This window comes from Fundulus heteroclitus, unplaced genomic scaffold (assembly GCF_011125445.2).
Source record: "Fundulus heteroclitus isolate FHET01 unplaced genomic scaffold, MU-UCD_Fhet_4.1 scaffold_36, whole genome shotgun sequence".
Classification (NCBI taxonomy): Eukaryota; Metazoa; Chordata; class Actinopteri; order Cyprinodontiformes; family Fundulidae; genus Fundulus; species Fundulus heteroclitus.
In genome coordinates this window covers 4,726,320-4,750,128 of record NW_023396770.1, presented here as the reverse complement: position 1 = coordinate 4,750,128, position 23,809 = coordinate 4,726,320, and the positions used below count along the sequence as shown (strand labels likewise).

General features: G+C 40.4%; 2 protein-coding genes across 3 annotated transcripts in view; both read left to right on the top strand.

Annotated features, from left to right (window-relative positions):
* Positions 1–23,809, top strand: part of LOC110368380 — a 718,672-nt gene that overhangs the window by 78,241 nt on the left and 616,622 nt on the right. The window lies entirely within an intron of this gene.
* galnt14 (UDP-N-acetyl-alpha-D-galactosamine:polypeptide N-acetylgalactosaminyltransferase 14 (GalNAc-T14)) overlaps positions 7,727–23,809 on the top strand; it is a 235,686-nt gene continuing 219,603 nt past the window's right edge. Inside the window, exon 1 of the mRNA XM_012853687.3 lies at positions 7,727–8,296. Within this exon, the coding sequence (XP_012709141.2) occupies positions 8,150–8,296 (147 nt within the window). The 5' untranslated portion in view covers positions 7,727–8,149. The remainder of the gene's footprint in view (positions 8,297–23,809) is intronic.

Below are 23,809 nucleotides of genomic sequence, written 5' to 3'. Positions count from 1 at the left end.
CCGGACCAAATCTAGCATCCGGCCGCAGACAGATGCAGTTAATGATACTCAAGTAAATGTTGCCTCCTGGGAGTCCGCTGATCAGATTGTGATTCGATTCAGAGAAGCTACTTTTCTACGATACTTAGAATGATTTATGGACTGTTTTTCTACCATACTTCTACCTTCCATTTAACTTTCCGTTAATATGCCTGAATGCAGCGATCTGAACGGCCAGCTTCTTTATCAACAACCATTTCTGACTCCGTTTGAAGGAGACGCCTTTTGGACGTCTGGCAGTTTTTCTATTATCCTTCAGGTTGTAACAACTTTTCTGCTTTAGAAATAGTTTTTATTGGTCTGATGTAATATTCCAGTACTCTGAGTCAAACCGTCTCTTTAGACGTAAGCCATCATCCTCCAAGTTAACAGAAATAAACATAAATACATCCCAGTGTGTCAGAATCTGAAGTTTCACTGTAATAAAGTCGCTTTTGATGATTTTTTTAAACTTATTACGATGTAGAAACCCACAAGTTCAGCATGTTTAGTTTTACTGGCACTAACTTCCAGGTTGACCCTTAATTCTGCTGTTAGACGTCGTCATAAGGAGCTTAAAGCTCTTAACTGGACCGTTTCCTCCTGTGGTTCTGCTGAAGATGCAGCAGATCACAGCAGGGATTAACCTGAAACACGATCTCTGGTTACTAGAAATGAGAAATAACTTCAAATCTGGTTGGAACTCTTTTAATTCCTTGAATCTAGAACAAATATGTGAATAATAATGTTTAAAGTGGCCCATTAACTTTTAATGTGTTTAAAGCAAACCTCACTAAGCAGCTCAGTTGGAGCTAGACTTCGGCTTCGGTAGCTACTGTATTTTTCAGACTATAAGGCACACCCATTTTTATAGTCCAAAAAATAGAATAAGCTCCTTTAGACCTGAAGAACAGTAAAGCCGACAAGTAGAAGGATGTAAAAGAAATAGGATTAATAATTTGATGTCTTTATAAGTTTAGATTTTTATTTCTTTTAACATCGTTGGAGTTGACTGGGATGAACTGAGGTATCGCTACTAAACTCATTGAACTTTGATGGTACAATGCAATTATACTATTCAGTCACAGCTAAATTAAGATAAATCAATTTTCTGGTTTAAGGTTTGACTTTTTCTCTAAGATATGCAGGGGGAAAATATTTCCTTAATGAAACAGAAAGATGAAAGTTAGCTTCTAAAGTTTGCTTTCTGGCCTGTTTATTAAAAAATGTGAACATTTTAACTGCTTTACCCTAATCAATATAAATGATAGTTCCCAGATATGTCCGCCTTTGTAATTCTGACTCAGAACTCTGTTGCATTTTAATAATAAAAAAAGGAAACACTTAAACAACACAATGTAACTCAAAGTCAATCACAATTCTGTGAAATCAAACTGTCCACTTAAAAAGCAACACTGACTGACAATCAGTTTCAGCTGCTGCTGTATAAATGGAAACTAGAGGCAATTAGCAAGATTTTTTTTTTATCGCTTTGTGGGTTTTCCGCTACTTGGAGAGATTGAGCTGACTGGTTTAGTGAAAACTAACTACAGGTTCACATAATACCTGCAGGCTTCAGAATTTTAACAAACACACCTTTACTGAACAAGATGAAATCTACAACATATTTGACTTTTCTCTTTGGATCAAAGCAGGATAGGTCTGAGAGTAAAGTGAAGGGGACCTTTAGGAATAAATAATGTCAATAACCAGTTTATTAATGTTTATTATTAGAAATCAACATCTCTTGGTGCAGGCACATTAATCTAAAGGCTAATTAACTTTGGATTGGAGGTTAAAGTCACAGAAAGATGAAGCATCTTTGCAGACAATGAACCAAATCATTTCTGGTGCTGCAGCAAACTTTAGGAATCAGGCCGTCACCAGCGGGCAGGTAACATCCTCCTACATCACTGCTTATGTAGTTCAGTGCAGGACTAAAGGAAAAAAAGTTTTTCATAAACTCTACAACATAAAACTTATAAAAGCATCAAAATGCATCAAAACTGTGACCAACACTTGGTTTAAGATTCTGTTTAGATTACAGATTAAAACAGGGAGGACAGAGTTGCTGAGATGTCAGGACAACTGGATCAGGGGGAAGAGTAGTCATGTTGCACTCCAAAAGTTGTGGGTTTGATTCCAACTTCCCCCCTGGGCAAGGCACTCGACCACAAGCTCATACCATGCCTTAGCAATTAAGGTTGGGTGAATGTGGCTGTAGTGTGAAGCACTTTGAGGGGTCAGTACTGGAGAAGTTCAGACCAGTTTAGTGTTTAGCTGATTATGATGTTTTTAAGTCTTAATTGTCTTTATTAGAATTTATTATAGTGCTCTTTTAATTTTTAAACCTGGAACCACATCTGAAGAAAACGCTGAGATTGACTCTACCAGCACACAGATCATTCTAAGTACAGGCTGCTAGAAATGTCACAATCATTGTTAGTAAAATCTGCTCATCTAAATGTTTCAGCAAATAAATTAACGTATATGTTGAACAGCGATGCCATCCAGTCAGAGATGTTTAGGAGCCAGCATCTAGTGACCTCCAGGCGATTTAGCATCTGACTACATCTACTTTTCCCCAAGGAGGTACGGTAAGTCAGTAAAATAAGCATTTTCAACATAAAAATGTATTTTTTCCTGCAAGATGAAGTAATCATCACATCAGCACTTGATTGCTTAAGGATTCAGTCAAAAACACAAATCAATCTACTTCAACCCTAAAAACCTTTGTCTTTTGAACAGCTTTCACCTGAAACAGGAAAATCCTACATTTGTTGAACATATTTTTTTTTCTAAGGCGCGCCTTCAGGCTGCTGTAACCCAGACAGAGAAATGAGGACCATTACAAAGTCAATGCAACTTCTCACCTCTATTACATCAAGTTTATTTTCCTTCAGGGTTTGCAATGATGTTGACAGAATATGAGGAAAGAGCAGCTGTTTTGACATTGTCCACATTGTGACAAACATCATTCACCATCACTAATGCAATACAACAGGTTTTCAGCTTGAATTGATGTACTGCAAGGTTGGGCACTGCTAATGTATTCCAGGAAGAAGATCATGTTTACGACGTGTAAACTTTTTAATGGGGTCTAGAAAAGGGCATCAACAATTTAAAGAGAGAGAGATTGATTAGTTTGACCTGTCGTGCTGTGAGATTAATGCCCAGAGTCCAGAGAAACTGGTCAAACACCCCCTGCAGCTCATAATGGGATCCCACGCTTTCATAGTTTAGCTGAAGCTTGAGTCCCAGGAAAGTAGAAAGATGTGGGATAGTTGCTAAATGTGCCTCAAGCTCTGAACAAACACAGCTCCTGCAAAAGCAAATGATTTAGCAGTGTATTTGTGTCTAAAATGCTACATATGGTGTAAAAAGTCTTGATGCAATCAGAAATATATTTAACTGTTCTTAGCTAATATTGCTAAATTAACACGAAGCCTCAGAAACATTTAGGTTATTCTGGGCTCTTAATGTCCAGTTCAGTGTCTGGGTTTAGTTTCATATTGTGAATATTTTAATATGTTTGACTGTATCTGCTTATAACTTATTGTTTTAGCAAATCTGTATTTTTCCCCCCCAACTTTAAGTGGAAAATGTAGGATGCACGCTGCAAATTAGAAACAGTTGCTTTAAACAACCACTAGATGGCGCACACAGACAGGTGAAGCTTTTCTTTCTGCCATAAATTAATCTTTTTTTTTTAGGTTTTTTCTCCAAATGTTTTATTCATGATCTCTAAGAAGCTATATCCTCTGTGGGCTGTCTGATAATTTATTGAAATAAAACACTTTTTTTGTCAACCTCAATGTTAATGGGACTGCAGCGAGGAAAATGAAAGTGCCTTCTTGCTCTCTCCTCTTTTGTCTCTCCAACACCTCAGTGGATTCAGATCGAACAATTCTTTGTTGACACCAAAGGGAAGTTAAATGTTGTAACTCGTATTAAATGCAGGTTTCTTCACAGAGTTCCTGTGGATGCTGAGTGGGCAGGAAGGACCTCCTGTAGCGGTTTGTCTTCCAGCGGCTCTGGAAAAGCTTCTGACTGAAGACGCTCTGCTGTACGACAGTCTGATGAAGAGGAGGCTCAGCGTTGTCCGTAATGTTCTTGGTTTTATGAAGGCATTGTCTTTACAGAATCACCTCCAGAGGTTCTAGAGGAATTCCCAGAAACGAGTTATATATTTCTTCTTCTTTTTACCGCATTCGTCTGATAATCTCTACATGTTGTCTTTGTTCTCTCGCTTCTCGTTTTTTCAGTTCTCTATCTCCACCATCCGTTCTTTTGCATCTGGAAACACGTTTTTATTGTTATTATCTCTCATTACCATCTATCCCTTGGGTTGCCCACAGAGGAGCTGGATAGATTATTGTAATAAAAGTTAAATCTCCGTTGAATCTCATGTCAGCCATGTTCTGGTGTTATATACTCACCCTGAGACTCAGCAGAGACAAGAGTTTTAAACCTGACGTGCCTGACATACATTGACAGGCATGTTGGACACCCTACCCATGCACAGCCTGGACTGATTAGAAGAAAACATACCACTCAATGCCACACATGGATCCTGGAATGCCTGAAGCTGTACAAGGTCAACAGCTCTCTGAGAGCCTTCATTGCAAACTCCATGAGGTTGTAAAAAAACACTATTGAAACAAAATTCAAGACAATTGCACATATCTCCATCAAATGTGGAGAATACCAAGGAGATGCTCTGTCCCCTCTGCTGTTCTGCATAAGCCTGAACCCCCTCAGCCAGATAATCGACAAGTCTAGCTATGGAGAGTGACTCAGAAATGGGGCCACTATCAGCCACCTCCTGTACATGGATGACATCAAGCTGTAGGCTAAGAGTGAGCGAGACATTGACTCGCTGATCTAAACCACCAGGATCTACAGCAGGGACATCAGAATGTCATTCGGGCTGGAGAAATGTGGCCAGATGGTGACAAAGAGAGGGAAGGTAATCCACACAGAAGGGAGTTGCACTCCCAGAAGGAAGAATAGCAGACATCGAAGAGAGCTATAAGTACCTTGGAATACCACAAGCAAATGGCAACCATGAAGAGGCAACAAGGAAAGCAGCAACAGACAAATACCTGCAACAAGTAAGACAAGTTCTGAGAAGTCAGCTCAATGGCAAGAACAAGGTCCAGGCAGTCAACAGCCATGCTTTAGTAATCAGACACCCTGCTGGGGTAATAAGTTTGCCAAAGGAGGAAATTCAGGCCACTAATGTTAAGACACAAAAGCTATTCACCATGCATGGTGGATTCCACCCTAAATCCAGTGTCCACAGGATTTACACTAAGCACAAAGAAAGAGGCAGACTCAGAGCCACCATTGAAGATGAATCCAAGCTCCAAGAACATATCAGGAAGATGGCCCCCAAGGGATGAAGCACTCAGTGAATGTCTCAGAGAATGGAAGCTGGAAGAGAAGGAATGGGTGGAACCATCATGGGAGGAAAAACCTCTGCATGGGATGTACCACCGACGCATAGCTGAAGTGGCTGATATGACCACATCCTACTAATGGCTAGAGAGCGCTGGACTGAAGGACAGCACAAACAACATTCAAACACACCTAAGGGGAGTTTAGAGCCAATTTAGCCAATTAACCCAACAGTCATGTTTTTGGACTGTGGGAGGAAGCCGGAGTACCCGGAGAGAACCCACGCAGGCAAAGGGAGAACATGCAGACTCCATGCTGCAAGGCAACAGCGCAGTAGCAGTGGGTATATTATTTGGTGATTGGATGTTTCTATTGGAACAAAATAGCAGACTAGCTAAAGTATCATTGAGGACCAGATGAATTACTAAAAACAGAAACTTCTTATCTGGAGAAGAGAAGCTGATGAATAAAGTGAGAAGTTAATACATAGAATTCTTAATAGGTTGCATTTCCGCTGGTGTTTTTTTTTCTTTTTCTTTAATAATTATGACCAGTCCTAACTGAAAAATAAAAATAAAATCAAAAGTAGGGAGAAAAATGTTAAAAGATGACAGAAACATTTTAATCAAGTGCAGCCCTGCTGTTTTACACCCTAAGTGATCCCATATTTCAATGTTTTCAAACCCAAATTAAAGTGTTTTACGCACACCTTTATTTACTTTTTAATCATCTTCCAGTTTAAAAAAAACTGGAAGATGACCAGATTTCGGACACTAATCCATAGGAGGGCCACTAAAACCAAAAGATATCGCAGAATTTGAGAAGTTTTAGTTAGACGTGTTTGTATCAAGGCACAATTAAGCCAAGCTCCATGACTCCCATAAATGCTTGAATTTTAACACAGAACACAGAGCTAAAACAGTTTAGATGTATTTTTTTAGAATGAGAACATTGTTAAATTTGATTTGACGGTTTCAGCATAGATAGATTAAATCGGTAAATTGCTTAAAACGTTCCCATGTTTTAAGCAATTACGTGACGGCAACACACATGAATAATTCTAGTCAAATCAGGGCCTACAGCCCTCTGAAAGTGGACTACAAAACTTGCTCTTTTGTTTCTGGATATTATCATTGAATTCTCCGTGTTGGGCGTTGCTGATACATCACACCATGCAAAGGATTGTGGCTCCTTAGCACCGGTAAGGACCACCGCGAGGTTCCGATGCTAAATTAGCGGCAGGAGGAAGCATACAGGCTCCTTTTCTACCTCATTCCTTACTGACTCCACTATTCGGACAGCACTTATCATGACAACTGCAGACACGTTCTTGCTTTGGCTGAAGAGTCCTGACCTAATAGAGGCACTCAGGAGTGATGATCTTAGCAGGAAGATGGGCCCCAAATCTGATTCTGCTAAAGGCCCCATACAATTTTGTGGCAGCTGTGCTCTGGGTGGCTGAACACAAATAAATGCTACACATAGTCCTTTAAAAAGACTGAAAACATTTGCCCAGCCAGCATGTACAGATGGTCCCCAAATGGGTTATGTGTGGGCTGCAAATATGGGTCCCAAGTGGGTTTGTCCACAGGTTCCACGGAGAGCCCACCTGCCTAATGTGGGTTCTACCTAGGCTTTACATAGGGCTTATCTGGGCAGTTCATATGGGCCACATCTGTGACTGAAGAAAATCTTTCACAGGGCCTTGTGAGGGACCCATGTGGGATGGAAAATGGGTTCCAAGTGGGTTTATCAACAGGTTCCATGGAGACCTCACCAATATTCCCCATATGGGCCTCATGTGGGATCTACCTGGGATCTAACATGGGACCTTTTTGGGCATTTCATATGGGACCCATGTTGGCCTTAGCTCTGCATGCACAGGACCTTTTGGGACCCAAGTGGGATCTACCCTGGTTCTACATGACCTTTCCATTAAGTTTGTCCAAGACCCACATAGGCCCCATACTACTGCCTGGGGGGCTCTCACTGAGCCTTAAGGGGTCCCAACACAGCTTTGAAACATATTTTAAGATGATTTGTTTTAGTAAAGCATTTAAATATATTATTCTCAGTTACATTTTTATTTTATTTCTATTTTAATCATTGCTTTTTAAATCCTGCAAGCACTTGGATTTAATCCTGATGTAGAACCAATAAAATGTATTATTATTATTAGCAGTAATTAGGTTTTTATTTTTGAAAACTGTGCCTTGTGTTGGCCTATCACTTATATTTGCCACAAAAAAATACAACGAAACTATTGGCTGCAACGTGACACGCGTGTAAACATAGTTCGGCGTTGCGCCGTAGATCCGCCGTGCGGTCCCACCTGGTCCCCCTGCAGCTGCAGCCCGCTGCCGCCGCTGCGGTCCGGCGGAGCCGCTGTGAGGGTGTCGGCAGGTGGAGCTCCACCATCCCGCTCAGACCTCCAGGAGGGCGCAGGACTCCCTCACAGACGCACGCTCAGCCACTCGCGCACCGACCTCGCCCGCACGTGGACGCACGGCAGTGTTCCAGGAGCGCTCGAGCTCCGGAGAGAGTTGAGCGCGCGCGCACGGAGCGGACGGGCTCGTGTCGCCTCGGCAGGAGGAGCCCCTCTGCCTCATCGGCTTCTTTTTATTTTATTTTATTTTTTTTTATCTCATTTCTTTTTCTGCCGCTTTGTTAAAATGGGATTCTGACAGCCGCCGCCGGGCTGCGGGCGCCGTCGGCTCCTCCTGGCCGGAAAATGAAGCGTCTCTGTCGGAGGCTGGCGGTGGCCGTGGCGGTGCTGGTGTGGCTGGGAGCGCTGGTTTACCTGCTGGTGCTGAGTCGGAGGAAGTTACCGGAGCTCGGTGCGGGAGCTGCGGGAGGCGTGGAGACGGGGAACAGCCAGGTGAGGACCGACGGAGCCGTTCTCTGCGTGGCCATGACAAGTTTCTCCCGACAGCCCGACAACTTTAGGTCGATAGGGGTTGAGCTGTAAGCAGAACCAGATAAAATACATCATTTGGATGTAGAAAACTTGAAAAATGAGTATTTTATTATTGTGTCATTAAAGTTGACGCAGGGCTCAAAATTGTTGAATCTCATCCCAGGTAGAAGCTGTGAACTTAAACTTATTGGTTTTTTAATGTTTTATTTTTCCATGGTAGTTTATTTAACGGCAAATTGTCCTGTAATGTGTGCTGGTTGAACGGGTTAGTTCACATAAAAGTCAAGAGCTGGATGTAACGGAACATCCTGCAGAGTTCAGCTCCCAGAGTTTTAGTCCGGCTCACCTCCTCATGTTTCCACTTTTATCACTTTTTAAGCCTTTTTAGATCCTCTCTATGCTCTCACTGACCTACTACTGGGTCTAATTGGGGCCATTCCTGTTGTTAAAGTGCATTTGTTTCCTTTTTGAAGATAATTGCTCTGATTTCCAGCCTGTCTGCTGCAGCAGCCGCTTTCTCTGTAATCTGGGGGATAAATGCATTGACTGAGTTTTACCTTGTTTTAATGAGCAATAACAAACACACACGGTGCAGATATCCATCTGACTATTTATCTGCAGCTTTTTTTTTTAGGAATCTTGAGAAAAAAAAACAAAAACAAGATTTGGAGTCCTGTAGAATCAGATGAAAATGTAAAATGTAAGTTTCCCACAAAAGGCTAATTAATTAACATAAAGACTTGATTGGTGTTTTTCTGTGAAAATGAAGCGCTTCTTTGTGTCTGTCGCTGCTAATGTGAACAACGTGAAGATGTAGAGTATCTTAACAGCAAGGTGTTGTGCTGTCCATCAGAACCAGGCAGAACCACGGCGGTGTGGGTTTAACGGCCGTCTGTGACGCGGAGATGAAAGGGCTTCCCATGGAAATGCGGTTTTATTGATGTTTGTGCGTTTGTGTGGAAGGGATGCTGCGCACCGAGCTCCTTCATCATCCGCCGGGGTTCAGTCTTTTGTCTTTCGCTGTGAAAAATAGGAATTTATGGAGCAGAAATGCTGCAGAGGGCTGCACACTCTCTCCAGCATCATCCCCCCCGTTGATCTCTGTGTATGTCCTTAATTCTTCTGGAATATACATTTGATTTAATCATCCCGTTCTACAATGATGCGATGAACCCTCAGGTCTGGCCTCCCTCGGATGTCTAATGGCTGCTCAGGAAGGACGGCGGTGTAGAGGCACGCTGGGGTCTCCATCGGCTGCACATCTGGGCTCAGGTTGACAGCTGTGGATGCAGGGCGGCCTCAGAGTGGAGGCTCCCCTCCAGGTCTGGGCGTGGACGGATGTTTTCAGCGAGAACGTTTATATTTCTGGGATGATCCGGCGGCGCGCTGAAGTGGAAGCTACAAAAGCGAGAGCTGTTTCAGGAGAAAATCTGTTTGGATATCTCGTGTTGTAAAGAGCTAAAGCTGCAGCTTTAAACTGTAAAGCCAACTTTTTGTTTTCCTCCCACGCTCCTGCAGTGGGAAGCGAGTGTTAAAACTTGAACTGAGCTCGGGTCCGTTAAGTGTGCTGGACCCAACCACGCTCTAAGTATTTCACACCTGCAGCTGTGCTGGGAGCGCTTCCTGTTAGTTTCATAAACTATCCGGTAAATTTGACCCAGAGTTTTAAAAGTTAACCTCATAAACTGACAAGTCACCTCCAGGTATAAAAAGTGACCCTTTATTCAAACTATATCAGTATTTCTATCATCGCGGTCATAACAGACTCTTTGACAATGTAAAAGGAAAGTGTTGCTTTAATGTTTTCTCACCGCAGAGCTGATATTTTATAATTAAATAAAATCTCTGTACCTACTCCTGAGGCTGAAAAGTCCTGCCTGATGTTAAAAAGCTCTTAACTGGGCGGTTTCCTGTTAAAAAGAATAGACTCAGGGTTTACATTACCAGATATACAGCTTAAATAAACCAGATTAGCTCTTTTAAATCTTATTTTCATGCCTTTACAAACACATTTCCACAACCTGAACTTGTGGGATTGTCTCTGGCTGCTCTGACAGGTCAGCCTGATGTGCATCGTGTCCCTACTTGCTCAACCTGCATATCCTGCGCTTCACTTCTGGCCGCAAAAACCCGACAGGAGGAAGATCCTGAACTTGTTTTGTTTCAAAGCAACATGGGATTCATCTCCTGTCCAGTGACTTTACTGTGAATTCAAACTGTCCGTTAAAGCTTTGCCTAAAAACAAGCTGGTTAATGATTCGTGGTATTTATAAGTTGTTATTTAATAACAGACGATTATGGATGATTCTTTCTTGCTCAGCAAAACTTGCAAAGTGTCTCAGAGAGACGCTGGATGGCACAAGGACAAAACTCCCTTTGTTCACTCTGTAAAAAGGGAACTAAAAGTAGGTAAAACCTTCTTGAAATCAGTGTATTTGTCCCTGATTTGAGCCGGCACGTTTAAATGATCTGCCAATGCACTTAAAATAGCAACAACTCATCTCCAATCCCATTATTTCTAAGTGCGTTGTCTAATTATCTTATTTTAGTGGTAAAAATACTCATTCCATCGACACGTAATCTTATTTACCTGCTTAAATTAGGGGAAAATAGGCTCATTTCAAGAAAACTTACTTTTAGTTCCCCTTTTCTTTGCACTTTAGTAGCTGGTTTATATTTAAACCATTTTAGTTATAATTTCCTATTCACAAATAGTGACCAACAGTTAGAAACAATGCAGAGTCACGTCTACCTTGTGCTTCTGACACGTTTAGGACAAAGATGAATCGTTCTCGGTCTGATCTAAGGCGTGGATTCAGATTTGGGCTGACAAACATGTTTATTGTGATCGCACGTCTCAGAGAACTGCCTCGACTGCAGTAAATGTTTTCTAGCTGGGTGTTTAGGTACGATGCATTCAGGCTACGTGGGAATGTAACATATGTGGTGATGAAAGAAACGGCAGCAGTAAGGAGATCAAATCATTGATAGAATGCAGCTAAGCAAGCGTTGCTCAATAGGAACTTTGGTTTGGACATAATAAATAACTTTTTTTACTAGATGCTGGATTGACTTCTCACTATCTGCTATAAACCCAAAGCAGGAGGGAAGGGTGTGTCTCATTTTTGGCTTCATTCAAGGATCCCTGCAGCAAGTCAGTAAAACTAGAGTTTTTACACCTGATGCCCTTCCTGACAAAACCAGGATTCAAACCCCGTTCCCCCAAAGAAACGACTTAGAGCTGCGCTGCTAAGAGACTCAGTTCAGGAAGGATGTAACACTATTAAACTAATTTGTGTAGTTTCATTGCAACCTTTACCAATATTGTTGAATATCGCCATGTTTGCCAGTGTTGTGCAGCCCTACTTCAGATTCCCCCGCTGCTGCACATCAGTCTTCAGCTCGCTGGCACAATGGAAACCGTCTGATTGGGAGTTCAGAAAGCCTCTTCTGGCCACTTTTGTTCTTCGTTTTTCAGATGGTTTACATTTCAGGCCCCGTTCTGTAGCTCTCACTGTCAGCTGACCCGAACACGTTCCTCTGCTAAATGTCTCACCGCGAAACTTGAGATGTAATTAAACTGCTTCATTCGGAGAGATAGAAGCAGATGTGTCTACTTTGGCCTTTCAAGAAGAGACAAAAAAAAAAAAGAGAGAACTTGTGCGGACTTGATCTGCACGCTCTGTGCTAACGAGCGGATCCGTGCCCGGTGTGTGTGTGTGTGTGTGTGTGTGTGTGTGTGTGTGTGTGTGTGAACGGATCTTTTCAAGTCACGACACACGTGCTTTAATGCGTGTGCCAGATACAGACCTGCCAGCTGAATCCCAGAGTTTCACAGCCAGCGTGAAGCTGTCGGCAGGTAAAGGTGATCTCGTGTGCTCGTTACCGTGCTCGCAGTCTGCCGCCGTTACACAAATAAGAGGAATTAATTAGGATTTATCCGGTGGGGAGGCTTATTACCTGAGTACAAGCTGAAACTGGAGCTGGAGATACTTTAAAAGTTTGTTTGAACGTTCAGATGACGGACCGAGCCGCTGGTTCTTGGTCCTCTTCGGCCAAATGCTGGAAAGTTTTAATGCGGCGTGGCTGTTGGCAGCTAAATGTTGCACACACTGCAAAAAGGAAACTATAATTAAGTGAAATTTTCTTGAAATCAGTGTATTTTTTCTTGATTAGAGCGGATAAATATGACTATTTGCCAATGGAATAAGATTTTTGCACTTAAAATAAGAGCAATTCATCTCCATGATCTTATTTCCAGTGCAGTATATCTAATTATCTTATTTTAGGGGTAAAAATACTCATTCAATTGGCGAATAATCTTGTTTAGCTCCTCAAATCAAAGAAAAAAATAAAAATTTCAAGAAATTTTCACTTACTTTTAGTTCCCTTTTTGCAGTGCACCTGAAGGTGAAGGAGCGTTGTTTCTGCTAGCACAGAACAACATGTTGGGGTAAAAAACTAAACAGGTCAATATTTCATCGTTTAATATATTAAGTGAGCCAAAGAGCCAATTGTAGCTCCAGTTAATACTCTACCTTTCAAATGGAAAGGTAAGCATTACAGTGCAACAATTACATGGATGGCCTTCTATCACCTGGAGCTAACTTTCAAAATGAAAGCACTAATGTCCCAGCAGGATCGTGAAAAAGTCATCCATGCATTTATCTTTAATCAATTTAATTACTGACGCTGTCTTCACAGGTCTGCCTAAAATAAACAATAAGACGGCTGCAGCTGCTGGCCATATCCTCACTAAGCTTTGCACTCTAGAGTGCAACCATAAAAAAATTTAAAAAAAATTTTTTTTATGGTTGCAGAGCCCTGATTCTATCTCAGTATGACTGGAGCTAAACGTGAAAATGGTTCATTATTAAATTATTGTTAGAGTAAAACTGTAAAGCTTAAAAAATAAAAATGGTCCAAGTGACCAATCATTTATGGTGTCTTTGACAGCTTTTATCATCGTAAGAACTTTATTTAATATCAAGTCTTCAGCACAGTGGCCAGGACCAGTTCTACAGGGGCAGTGGCCCCTCTTGGCCCCCGTCTAGAACCACTCCTGTGTTTCTGGGTGAGGGCTAATAAAGTAAACTATCTTCTTTGCATCCCGCAAAATTCTCTTTTTTTTTTTTTTTGCTGAAACATTCAGAAACTGTTAAAAATGGTGCAAATAAATCCCAGTTGTGAAGGACTTCAGGACAGATACTCTGGATACTCTTCTATGATGCAAAGGAATGAGACCAGTAATAAATAGTGTCAAAACATTTTCCACATATAATCTATGCAAATCAACTGAAAAACAAACATCTTTAGACCTCTGAGCTCAACCCCTGCTTCGGTTGAAATAAAGCCTCAAAATTTCAAAACTAAGAAAGATTAAAATTCCTTATTCTGCTCTTGCTGGATTTATTTACATTTTTCATATCTAATCTGATCTTTTTTTTTTTCTTTTTTTTACACGGGCTCCTAATCGCATTATCGGCTTAAAACTACATGCTAATCACATTATTAGCGTATTTGTACATGCAGGCAGGTTTAGTGCTGGGTAACTAACTCCTGGAACAGGTCAGAGGAGAATAAATACGCAGCAGGTCAGAAACTTTATGTGGCCAGAAAAATCTGGTTTAATCCCTGAGAGATCCATTTTACACACAGATCACGTGTAGCTATTAAAAACGCCCCACACAGGAGGAATATGAGTTATTTCTTTGTGTTTTACCCATCAGGCCTTCTTTATCTGACCTCTGATGTTTGCTCAGCGTTTCCTCTCATTTGGGAAAGTGGTGATTGATCCTAAATTGTCCTGTAAGTCCCAAACGAACCCAGTCAGAGGTAAAAGGTCCAAAACAATTTAATTATTATATAAAAGTCAGTCTACTGCAGCTTTTACAATCCAAAGAGTTATTATTGCCCTCGGTCCATTTAGAGCCTTAATTGTTAATTGACCATTAAAAAAAAAAGGACGACTTGAACATTTTGATTAATATCCATTATAGGAAATTATCAAAACCTTTACATCTTTGGGATGTTGATATTTGAGGAAAATTATGGAAAAATATCACATTTCAAGAGTTTCTATTAGATCAACAAACATATTACAGGTACCTCCAGTGTCATTTGGTTGTAGAAATCCTTTTCTGTCACTATATGAATAAAACCACAGAAAAACTGCTAAATCCTGCATTTCTTACATCTGTATTTAAAAAAACATTAGTTGCTTTTTCATTAAGTCTTAGCCAAAGTTATTAAGAGCCATTGTGGAAGGTCTGCAGGTTGCAGACCCCTGATCTAGAAGAACAGAAATCTCTCTGCATGCTGTGCTGATCCCTTAAAGGGCCACAGAGGCCTTATTGTTTGGAAGTTTGGGGAAAAACTTATAAAACCAACAGAAAACTATTTTAGATGCTACAGTAGAGAGCTGTAAGAATGAATTAAATGTTCAATTTGGGACCATTCAACACAGCGCTGATGATATACAAGGTAAAAACAGATCTTCTCCTTCCTAACTGTATTCAGAAGTTGCTGGAGATTAAAAAACAAAGTATAAACTCAGAGGAAAGTGTATGTTTGGGGAATAAAAAACGAGGGCAGATAATAAAACGAGGTGTTGATCGATCACAGGAGTGACCGTGTTTGATAAGTGTAATGAAGACAGTCAGGCTGCTTCTGTGGGACATGAGCGTCACTAATTATTTCATTCTTTGGGAGTCATAACTCTGCTAACGCTGTTTCCTTTTCCTTCTTCTTTTTTTGGATTGTTATCTAAAGAATTCAACTCACTTTAATTCAGTTGATTCATAGAGCACCAATTAACAACACATGTTGGTTGTCTCAAGGAACTTTACAGTAAAAAAAGTCCCTTTAATCTCAACCGTACAGAGCAGAATATATAAAAATATATAAGCTTATAAAAATGAATCTCAGATTGTGAAAGCAGCCAATAAAATGATCTGCATACAGCAGCTCTCTCATTTCTGTCATCTATGATGTCAGAACCAGAGAAAGACGCAGCGCTGATCAGCCTCTCCGCTCTGGGCAGCCGTTCAGGCCCCTGAGGGCCAAAACTAACCAGGAGGAACTTTTCACCTGCAGCAGTCAGACTCATCGGTCTACTCTGATACTAGACTGACTGAATAATGTCTGTTTTTACTCATGATTACTGTGGTGGTGATTGTTGTGTATGCTGTCTGTCGCTCCGCACGCTGAGGGACAATAAACACGACTCTGACTCTCACATCCTACAGTTTCCACATCGAGTAGATCATTCCAGCTGATCCTGGCCGTAATTTACGTTAAGATTGTAAAAAAGCATCAGTCTCAGTGTTTAATTTATGTATCTGCTTTCACACTTCATCTCTGTTTGTTTTGCATTTAATCTGTAAATGTGATTACAGAGCAAAAAAAAAAGAATAAATTAATTAAACGAGAGGAAGAGTACTCCTTTAGTATTTACAAACACATCTATAATTAACACAAGTTAAATTATGAATTTCAAGAGAGAGAAAAGAGACTCCAAACAGGGTTTTACTCTTTTAAAACAACAGAATTATTGACATATTGTTATCAAGATTAAACCTTTCTGTTCTTCCCCAGAACGTCCCTGAGGTTTTTAGGTTTTTATGAGTCGACAGCTTCTTGTCCTTCGTGAAAAAATTCAGTACGAAACGACCTGAACTGAAAATGAGCAAAATGTCCAAAACCACCAACAGTTGCTGCTCTAATTTAAAATAAAAGTGTTTTCTCTGGAGACATATTGGCTATTTATAATCTTCTTACACCTTTCGTACTTCTGCTGCCCACAAATACAAAAAAAAAGCAGCAAATTTAGAGTTTTCTTCCTGCTGTAATGCTTCAGTAAGATACCTTTATTGATCTGAAAAAAACCTGCATTTTGAGTTTTTGACCAGACAGTTTTTTCTAATAATTATTTGTGATTTTCTGTTAAATAATTACAAAGATTTTAGAGGAGTCTCCTCCTGGATTGGTGTCGTTTACAGGAAGAACTGAGCAAAGGTCCGGTTTCCTCTGATTTAAACCTGTTTGATGTTGCAATGACCCAAATAACAGGAAATATTGACAGGCAAAGATAAGTCTTGTTTAGCTCCTTAGCTGTTTTGTTTCCTTTACTCTCATTGTATCAGTAGAATAAGGAAAATGCCAAAAGTCCGTCTAAACAGATAAGTCTTAAGCTTAGACGTAAAGATTCTCTGGTCAGAAGTTAAACGAAGATCTAAAGCGAGGTTGTTCCAGAGTCGGGGCGCTGCCACTGAAAAGGCCCCAGTGCTTTAACCTAGTTCTTGGGACATCTAATAACAGGTAACTCGATTACCTCAAAGATCTCTCATGTACAGGAAGATTTAAAAGTTTAGATAAATAGGATGGGGGTAGTCCGTTTAACGCTTTAAAAACAAACATTAAACATTTTAAGTCAATTCTAAAATGAGCAGGGAGCCAGTGCAAAGAGATATGCATTGTTTTTTTCTTTGTTTTTACCTATTTATATATTCTTATGTTTTATAAAACATTTGTTTTGCCCTTGTTGTGTTTGAAAAATGCTGTATAAACAGAGACTGATTGAAAATTGGTTGATTCCAGCCACTAGTGGCTCCGGCCGTCTCCAGAGATGATCTCCTCCTGTGGTCAGAGCTCTAATGATGACATCTACTTCCTCACTGGGAATCATCTCCCTTAGAGTTCCACTTCACTTTTAATCGACCTGTTTGGAGTACGTTGGGGTCCGTTGGGGTCCGTTGGACCTGACTGCAATTCTCTCTGCAAACAGGATGTTTTCCGTCTCTGACTCGTGTTCAGGTTTCTGTCTCTCCTTCGTCAAGAAAAAAACCCGATCGATGCTCCAATCACGGCGCTCGCCTTGTTGCCTCACAACGCCCAGCCCCTCCACAATGGGAACGAGGCGCAAACACAATACCCCTTACACTACGTTAAATGACACAATTACACACACGCACACAAACTGGAGGCGCATTCGCAGTTGAAATTATTCATTTCCCCGTATGAAATGCGGTTATTGTTCCTTTCTGCTTCCCTCTCCCTATCAGGAGGTATTCACATGGACAAGAGGAGAGGGAAATGAGTTTTTTGAGGAGCCACAACCAGCTCCCAGGGTGGGAATAATGGTAATAATGTTTTATATGAAGCTCCTAGTGCAGTGGGGCTCACAGGTTGGCTAAGTAAACTGGCCCCTGGCACCGAGGGCCTTGTTTGTGTAAAAGTCTATCAGATGGGCAGCAAACCCGCTTGTTGTTCAAAAGCTCCACAGCTGACAAATCCCAGAAGTCACCTGACAATTCAGCTCCTTTACTGAAAAAACAACAGCAGTTTGGAGAAAAATATAGCATAAATATATAGTTTTCTCATCTTAATTAGGTTATTGTGGTTCATGTGGCTCACCACAATGTTCCTATTAAAAAAGGCCTGATTGGCCTTTGATTATTTTCCAGGTCTGGAAACTATGAAAAACTATTAGTATTTCCAGATAATTTCCTTTGTCACTCTATAAAAGTTAACTCTGTCTGTCCATCAAACCTGTTGCTCTATATTGATAGAGTATGGTTAACCCGTATTTTACTGATTTCTTTCTTTCTATTCCTTTATTACCTTTAGCTTTAGTTTCATGACAAATACAAATATACATAAAGCTACTCAGGACAGATGGAGTCCAAGAGGCTGAATATATTTAGGGCACGGATCATTTTAATTAATGGTAGTAAAAATTAGGGCTGAACGATTTTGTCAAAAATCTAAATTGCGACATATTTCAACTATAATTGCGGTTTAATTTTGACTTTCTCTGCATTAACCACATCAACAAAAATGGCCGCTAGATAAAGACGTTCGTAAACATGTACTATTTAAAACATGAAATTTAACTGCTTTTATTAATCAGAATATCTAACTCAACTATTATTCAAGAGAATAATAATTGAGTTGGACATCAATCCTTGTTGAATATAAAGTTCAACCAACCAACAAGTCTACGTATTAAACTGTCTGACTGCTACTTAATGCTGTGGTGGGATTCCTGAAAGTTTCTGATTTAAAAGCATGATTACAAAAACTATAATCTATGTAATACAATTAGATCATCTCTTTGCTGCAACTCTCTTCCCTTCCATGTGGAGCAAACCACTTTAAACATTTTACCAGCACCTAAAGGACGCGTCTGATTCATTAATTGTTATGTAATAAGAATTGCAGACCTTTGAGATAAGGAATTTTTTTTATTGCAATTATATTGCAAATACAATTGATTGTCCAGGTCTAGTAGAAAAACAACATCTTTCCACTATTGCATCCAAGTGATATCATGCTTGTTGATATTGCAGTGATGAGTGATTCAGTGATTGATTCAATAAACTTTCCATCCATCCAGGAGTCTATCTTTGGTTTTTATATGGTCTTCACATTTAAAGTCGGATCTCTGTACAAACATCTGCCTTAAATTCATGCAGAACTTTTATATCTCTGCTTTAAAAAATGTGCCAGAAAATACTTGTAGCTCTGAGAATGCTGGTCTAGATGTGAGAAAAATGTCAATATACAGGATATGTGTCTAAAAAAACAGGGAATACAGCATCATCTGCATCATTACAGCATTTGTTAACGACTTTCAGGTAAACGGAGCAGAGCAGCGTTTGCTAGAACACAAAGTTCTTGTAAACTTGTCAAGCGTGGCAGTAGAAACTCCTCCAGCATCTATAAGTTTCTCTGATTATATTAAACTGAAAAATCTCCCGCTTTTGAAGTTTTAGTCATTTAGTTCAGGACTTTTTAATTAACTGTCATGGGACGGTTCATACCAGCCGTGGTTCATTTTTTTTTTTATCCTCCATTTTGTAATTTGTACTTCAGGAGCTGATGATTACAAATCCTTTTCTAAAACCTGCTCTTCGTCTTCCCAAAGGAAATGTGGTTACAGTATGTTGTTCCTATTAATAAGGCTTACGCACAGGAAGACACCTGGAGTTAGTGCGGTTTGCTCCGGGTCAGAATCTGCCTCGTTTCATGGGAGTCAACGGACCGAAGCCGGCACTAGAACCACAATCAATGGACAGCTTATTAAAATATTCACTAAATAACATACAGACAATTTAAATTAGACGCCCAATTCAAACATTCTATGATTATTTAATTCTTAAATTTATTAAAACCAACCAAAGTCTTCACTATGGAACGAAGGGTAGTGCTGTTGACTCGCAGTAAGAAGGTTCTGGGTTTGAATCTGCATCGAGTTTCCATGTTCTCCCTGGGCATGCATGGGTTCTCTCTGGGTACTCCAGCTTCCTCCCACAATCCAAGAAGACCGTTTAATTAAAGGTTATTTAGAGTATCTAATTTATCTTCAGGTAGTAGTGTGTGGGGCGTGGTTGACCCTGCAAGGATGAACCTGTTTAGACAGTGGATGGAAATGAACACAGCCCAATTTTATTTATTTAATACCGTTGTTGAATGTTTAATTAAAAATAGGATAGAAATCGTTATGTGTTATAGAGCATTTTGAGGCCAAATGTTGATTTCAATGCAAATTCAGCCTTACTTTATGTAATAACTATTAAATAAATGATCTACAGGTCATTTGATTAATGTGGACCTGTGTGTTTTTATAGTACACAATTTCTCTGTTTTTCTTTAAAGCTTTAATTTTCCTTAATGTCCAAGATGGACACGTTGTAAGACGGACATTGTGTCCAGGTCTGTATCCTCTTTATAGCCCCGCGTCATCCAGAATAAGTTTGCATTAATTACCAAGGTGTACATCCATGATTTCAGGTTTATGTTTGAAGCTTCGGTCCAGTGGAGCGTAGCGCTGAAATCCTGCCGTATCACAGATCAAAGGGTGCGTGCTGCCTCTCACCACGGACACTTAAACGTTGGGTTGCCAGAAAAGAGCACATTGAGAAAATTACAGATAAGTAAGTGAGCTGTTTTAGAACTGCATTGATTTCTTGTTTTGCTTCTGCAGGTTTCAGCTAAATGAACAGTCGCTTGTATATTACACGCAGACAGCCAATTTGCAATCACTGTGCCATTCCTGCCTGAGCAACTGTGCTTCCTACTAAAAAAAAAAAGGGTAAGAAAAGGGTGTTTTGCATTTTTTAGCCTTGCTCATTCCTTCATCCTTTATAAACGATTCAGTCAATAAAGAAAAAAAAAAAACACCCAGCATAAAATCAGCATAAATGGGATTTTTCAATGTTGGGGATGCGGCACAATCAAACATCTTTGACTGCAGAATTATTCAAGTCTACAGCGCTTGGATGTGAGAAACACAGGCAGGAACGGCTGAAAGGAGGTGATTATTCACGTTTCAGCTGGAGCTGTGCTGCGTCAGGTGATGTGTGGCTACAAAACAACACGCCTGAAGTTTAGCAACTTTAAAAAAAACTGATTTGAAGCCTCAGGCTCAGTGGCCTGTTTGCACTCAAGTAGTTACGCCTCACAAACGAAGCAAAAACACAATGAAGTAAAATAAATACTAAAATAATTCGATGTTGAACCAGTTTTCTCTGCCCAGACGTTAGGTTCTGATGAGCAGCAGTACGTCCCGTAGGGTCAGTGATTTACGTGGCGGAACAGGAAAACACCTTCATCGACATTATGAGAGACATCGTCCCTTCACATTTTTACTCCTTGGCTTTTAACACATGTTGAGACGTTTGGTCTTATTCCTTTTTTATGTTTGTATTGTAACCTTTAGTTTTTTCCACTTTAAATGTTTATTGATTATTGTCTGTACAGCACTTTGTCACAGCTGCTGTTGTTTTAAAGTGCTTTATAAATAAAGTAGCAGCAGTAGTAGTAATAGTAGTAGTAGTAGCAGCAGCAGTAGTAGTAGTAGTAGTACCAGTAGTAGTAGTAGTAGTAGTAGTACAAACAGCTGTAGAGGTAGTAGCAGTAGTTGTAGTAGTAGTAGTAGTAGTAGTAGTAGCAGCAGTCGCAGCAGTAGAGGTAGTAGTAGCAGTCGTCGCAGTAGTAGTAGTAGTAGTAGTAGTAATAGTAGTAGTAGTAATAGTAGAAGTAGTAGCAGCAGCAGTCGTCGCAGTAGTAGTAGTAGCAGCAGTAGAGGTAGTAGTAGCAGTCGTCGCAGTAGTAGTAGTAGTAGTAGTAGTAGTAGTGGTAGTAATAGTAGAAGTAGTAGCAGCAGCAGTCGTCGCAGTAGTAGTAGCAGCAGTAGAGGTAGTAGTAGTAGTAATAGTAGAAGTAGTAGCAGCAGCAGTCGTCGCAGTAGTAGTAGCAGCAGTAGAGGTAGTAGTAGTAGTAGTAGTAGCAGTAGTAGTAGTAGTAGTAGTAGTAGCAGTAGTAGCAGCAGTAGTAGTAGTAGCAGTAGTAGCAGCAGCAGTCGTCGCAGTAGTAGTAGTAGTAGTAGCAGCAGTCGCAGCAGTCGCAGCAGTCGCAGCAGTCATCGCAGTAGTAGTAGTAGTCACGCCCGCCGACAGGGGGGGACAAACGGGTCAATTGTCCCGGGCCCACGATAGAGGGGGGGCCCAAAACGGACCCTCTGATCATTAAAATGGTCAGTGTCAGTCAGCGCGCGCGCTAACTGCAGCAGCAGTCTGTGTGTCCCGGCCCTCTGCTGCTCCCCCTCCCCTCTCGTACATGGCTCAGTGGCGCCAGCCAATCAGCACGCAGGCTTAGCCTGGCCCGCCCACTCAGCTTCTCTTCACTCAACACACAAAACAACCGCGCGGCTCCTGTTCAGACTGGGAGAGAGACCGCACAGCGGAAAAAAAGGAAGGTGGGGCTTGGCTTTATTTTAATACCGTAAATGAAATCAAGCTGTATGTTTTGTAAAAAGCCGGTTAAATGCAGTGGAAACACAACAAATTTATCTAAGCACGTGAAAAACTATGAGCAAGAAAACGTCGAGAAACAGAAAAGGAGACGAAACTTCTCTCACTGCTCCGACAGACCCACAGACTGACGTCATTGACTGAGGCGTTTCAGTCCTCCAGAGAACATCCAGGTAGATCAGAGTGGCCATCTTCAGCAGCACTTCAAGTTAACTTTCAAAGTGGATATTATCTATCATATGCTACTGGAGCCCACACAGAAAATATAATTAAGACCTTTTAAGAACCTTTTAAAAAGTGTTATTTAGCTTATCCTTTATCTCACAACGGGGAGATTTATAGGATTAAAGCAACAGGCAGGTGGACACAACACAGACAAAATTACATAAGGATTGAAAGATATATGAGGTGAATTAGGAAGAAAAAAAACCAAACATAAAATTATTATTATTATTACATAATTGTAATATCAGAATAAAAATCACAAAACCCGAAAGGATCAACAGTTTCATGATACTTCAAGCTAAAATGTATCTATGAATGTATCTATGAATGTTGTGCATTTAATGGCAAAAAGGAAGCCTTTCTCAGAGATTCAGAGGGCAGAGAATTCCCAAAGTATCTAACATATTTTACTTCCTGCAATGGAAGGGAAAAAATTTGTTAGGGACTGGCTAATATACAGCAGATCAAAAAAGGCCATATTTTGACTGCAGTGCTGCTGTTCTCTGATGAAGAAAAGATCAACTAGTGCACTAAATTCAATAGATTTCAAATAACAAAATCCATTTATTTTGTTATTTGAAGGTTATCTTAAGTGATGAGAGAAGAGTCTCCTAGGCTAAACTGAAATTGTCTTTTACCGAAGATGTTTTACTCAAAATATGGAAAAAACATTGTGATTGCAGAAGATTTGAAATAATAAATAAAGGCTTGCTAAGCAAAACTAGAAAAGTTGATTTGTTTAGTGTGCAAACGACACATTGATTCACAGCTGTAAAACTGAACAGAACAAAGAGGAAAGCAATCAGACACTGGACATTACAGTTAAAATGTTCCAGCTCTCTTCCTGCCACTTCGTCCTGGTATCTGAGCGTCCTACTTTGGGAGGGTGTGACTGGTTGCAGATATTCAGATCCACATGATGAGTTTCAACAGGATCGTAAACTTTAACATTAGTCATGCAGTATTTCATTTATAGGTTCTCTATGTCTTCATCCTGCAGGGACAGCAGGAAGGCAAACCAGAGGAGAACCTGGGTGTAAACACACAGGAATATATAGGGAAAAAAATTAGTTCCTAAAATGTGAGATTAAAACAAACAGTTAAAATATCTCTTATAAGAAAAAGGATACTGTCTTGAATAATGGCTGCAGGGTGGAACAGTTAAAGAGACGGCTTGTATGAACTTCTTCAGTCATTACAATTAAACATCTAGCCGAGCGGGCCCCAAAAACCTGCAGGAATTATGAAGGATCCATCGTTTCCATCGTTCCCAAGAAATCTCGTAGAAAATTCATGTCTGGTTTTAAATTCCAGGGTGGCATTTAAAATGTGTCGGTGTTGGCTGCGGGAAAGGTTTCTGATAACTGGTCAGCTTTCTGTTCCTCTCCCCTCTGATACTCTGCTTTAAACGTCATTTTCAGCAATATCCGGGCTG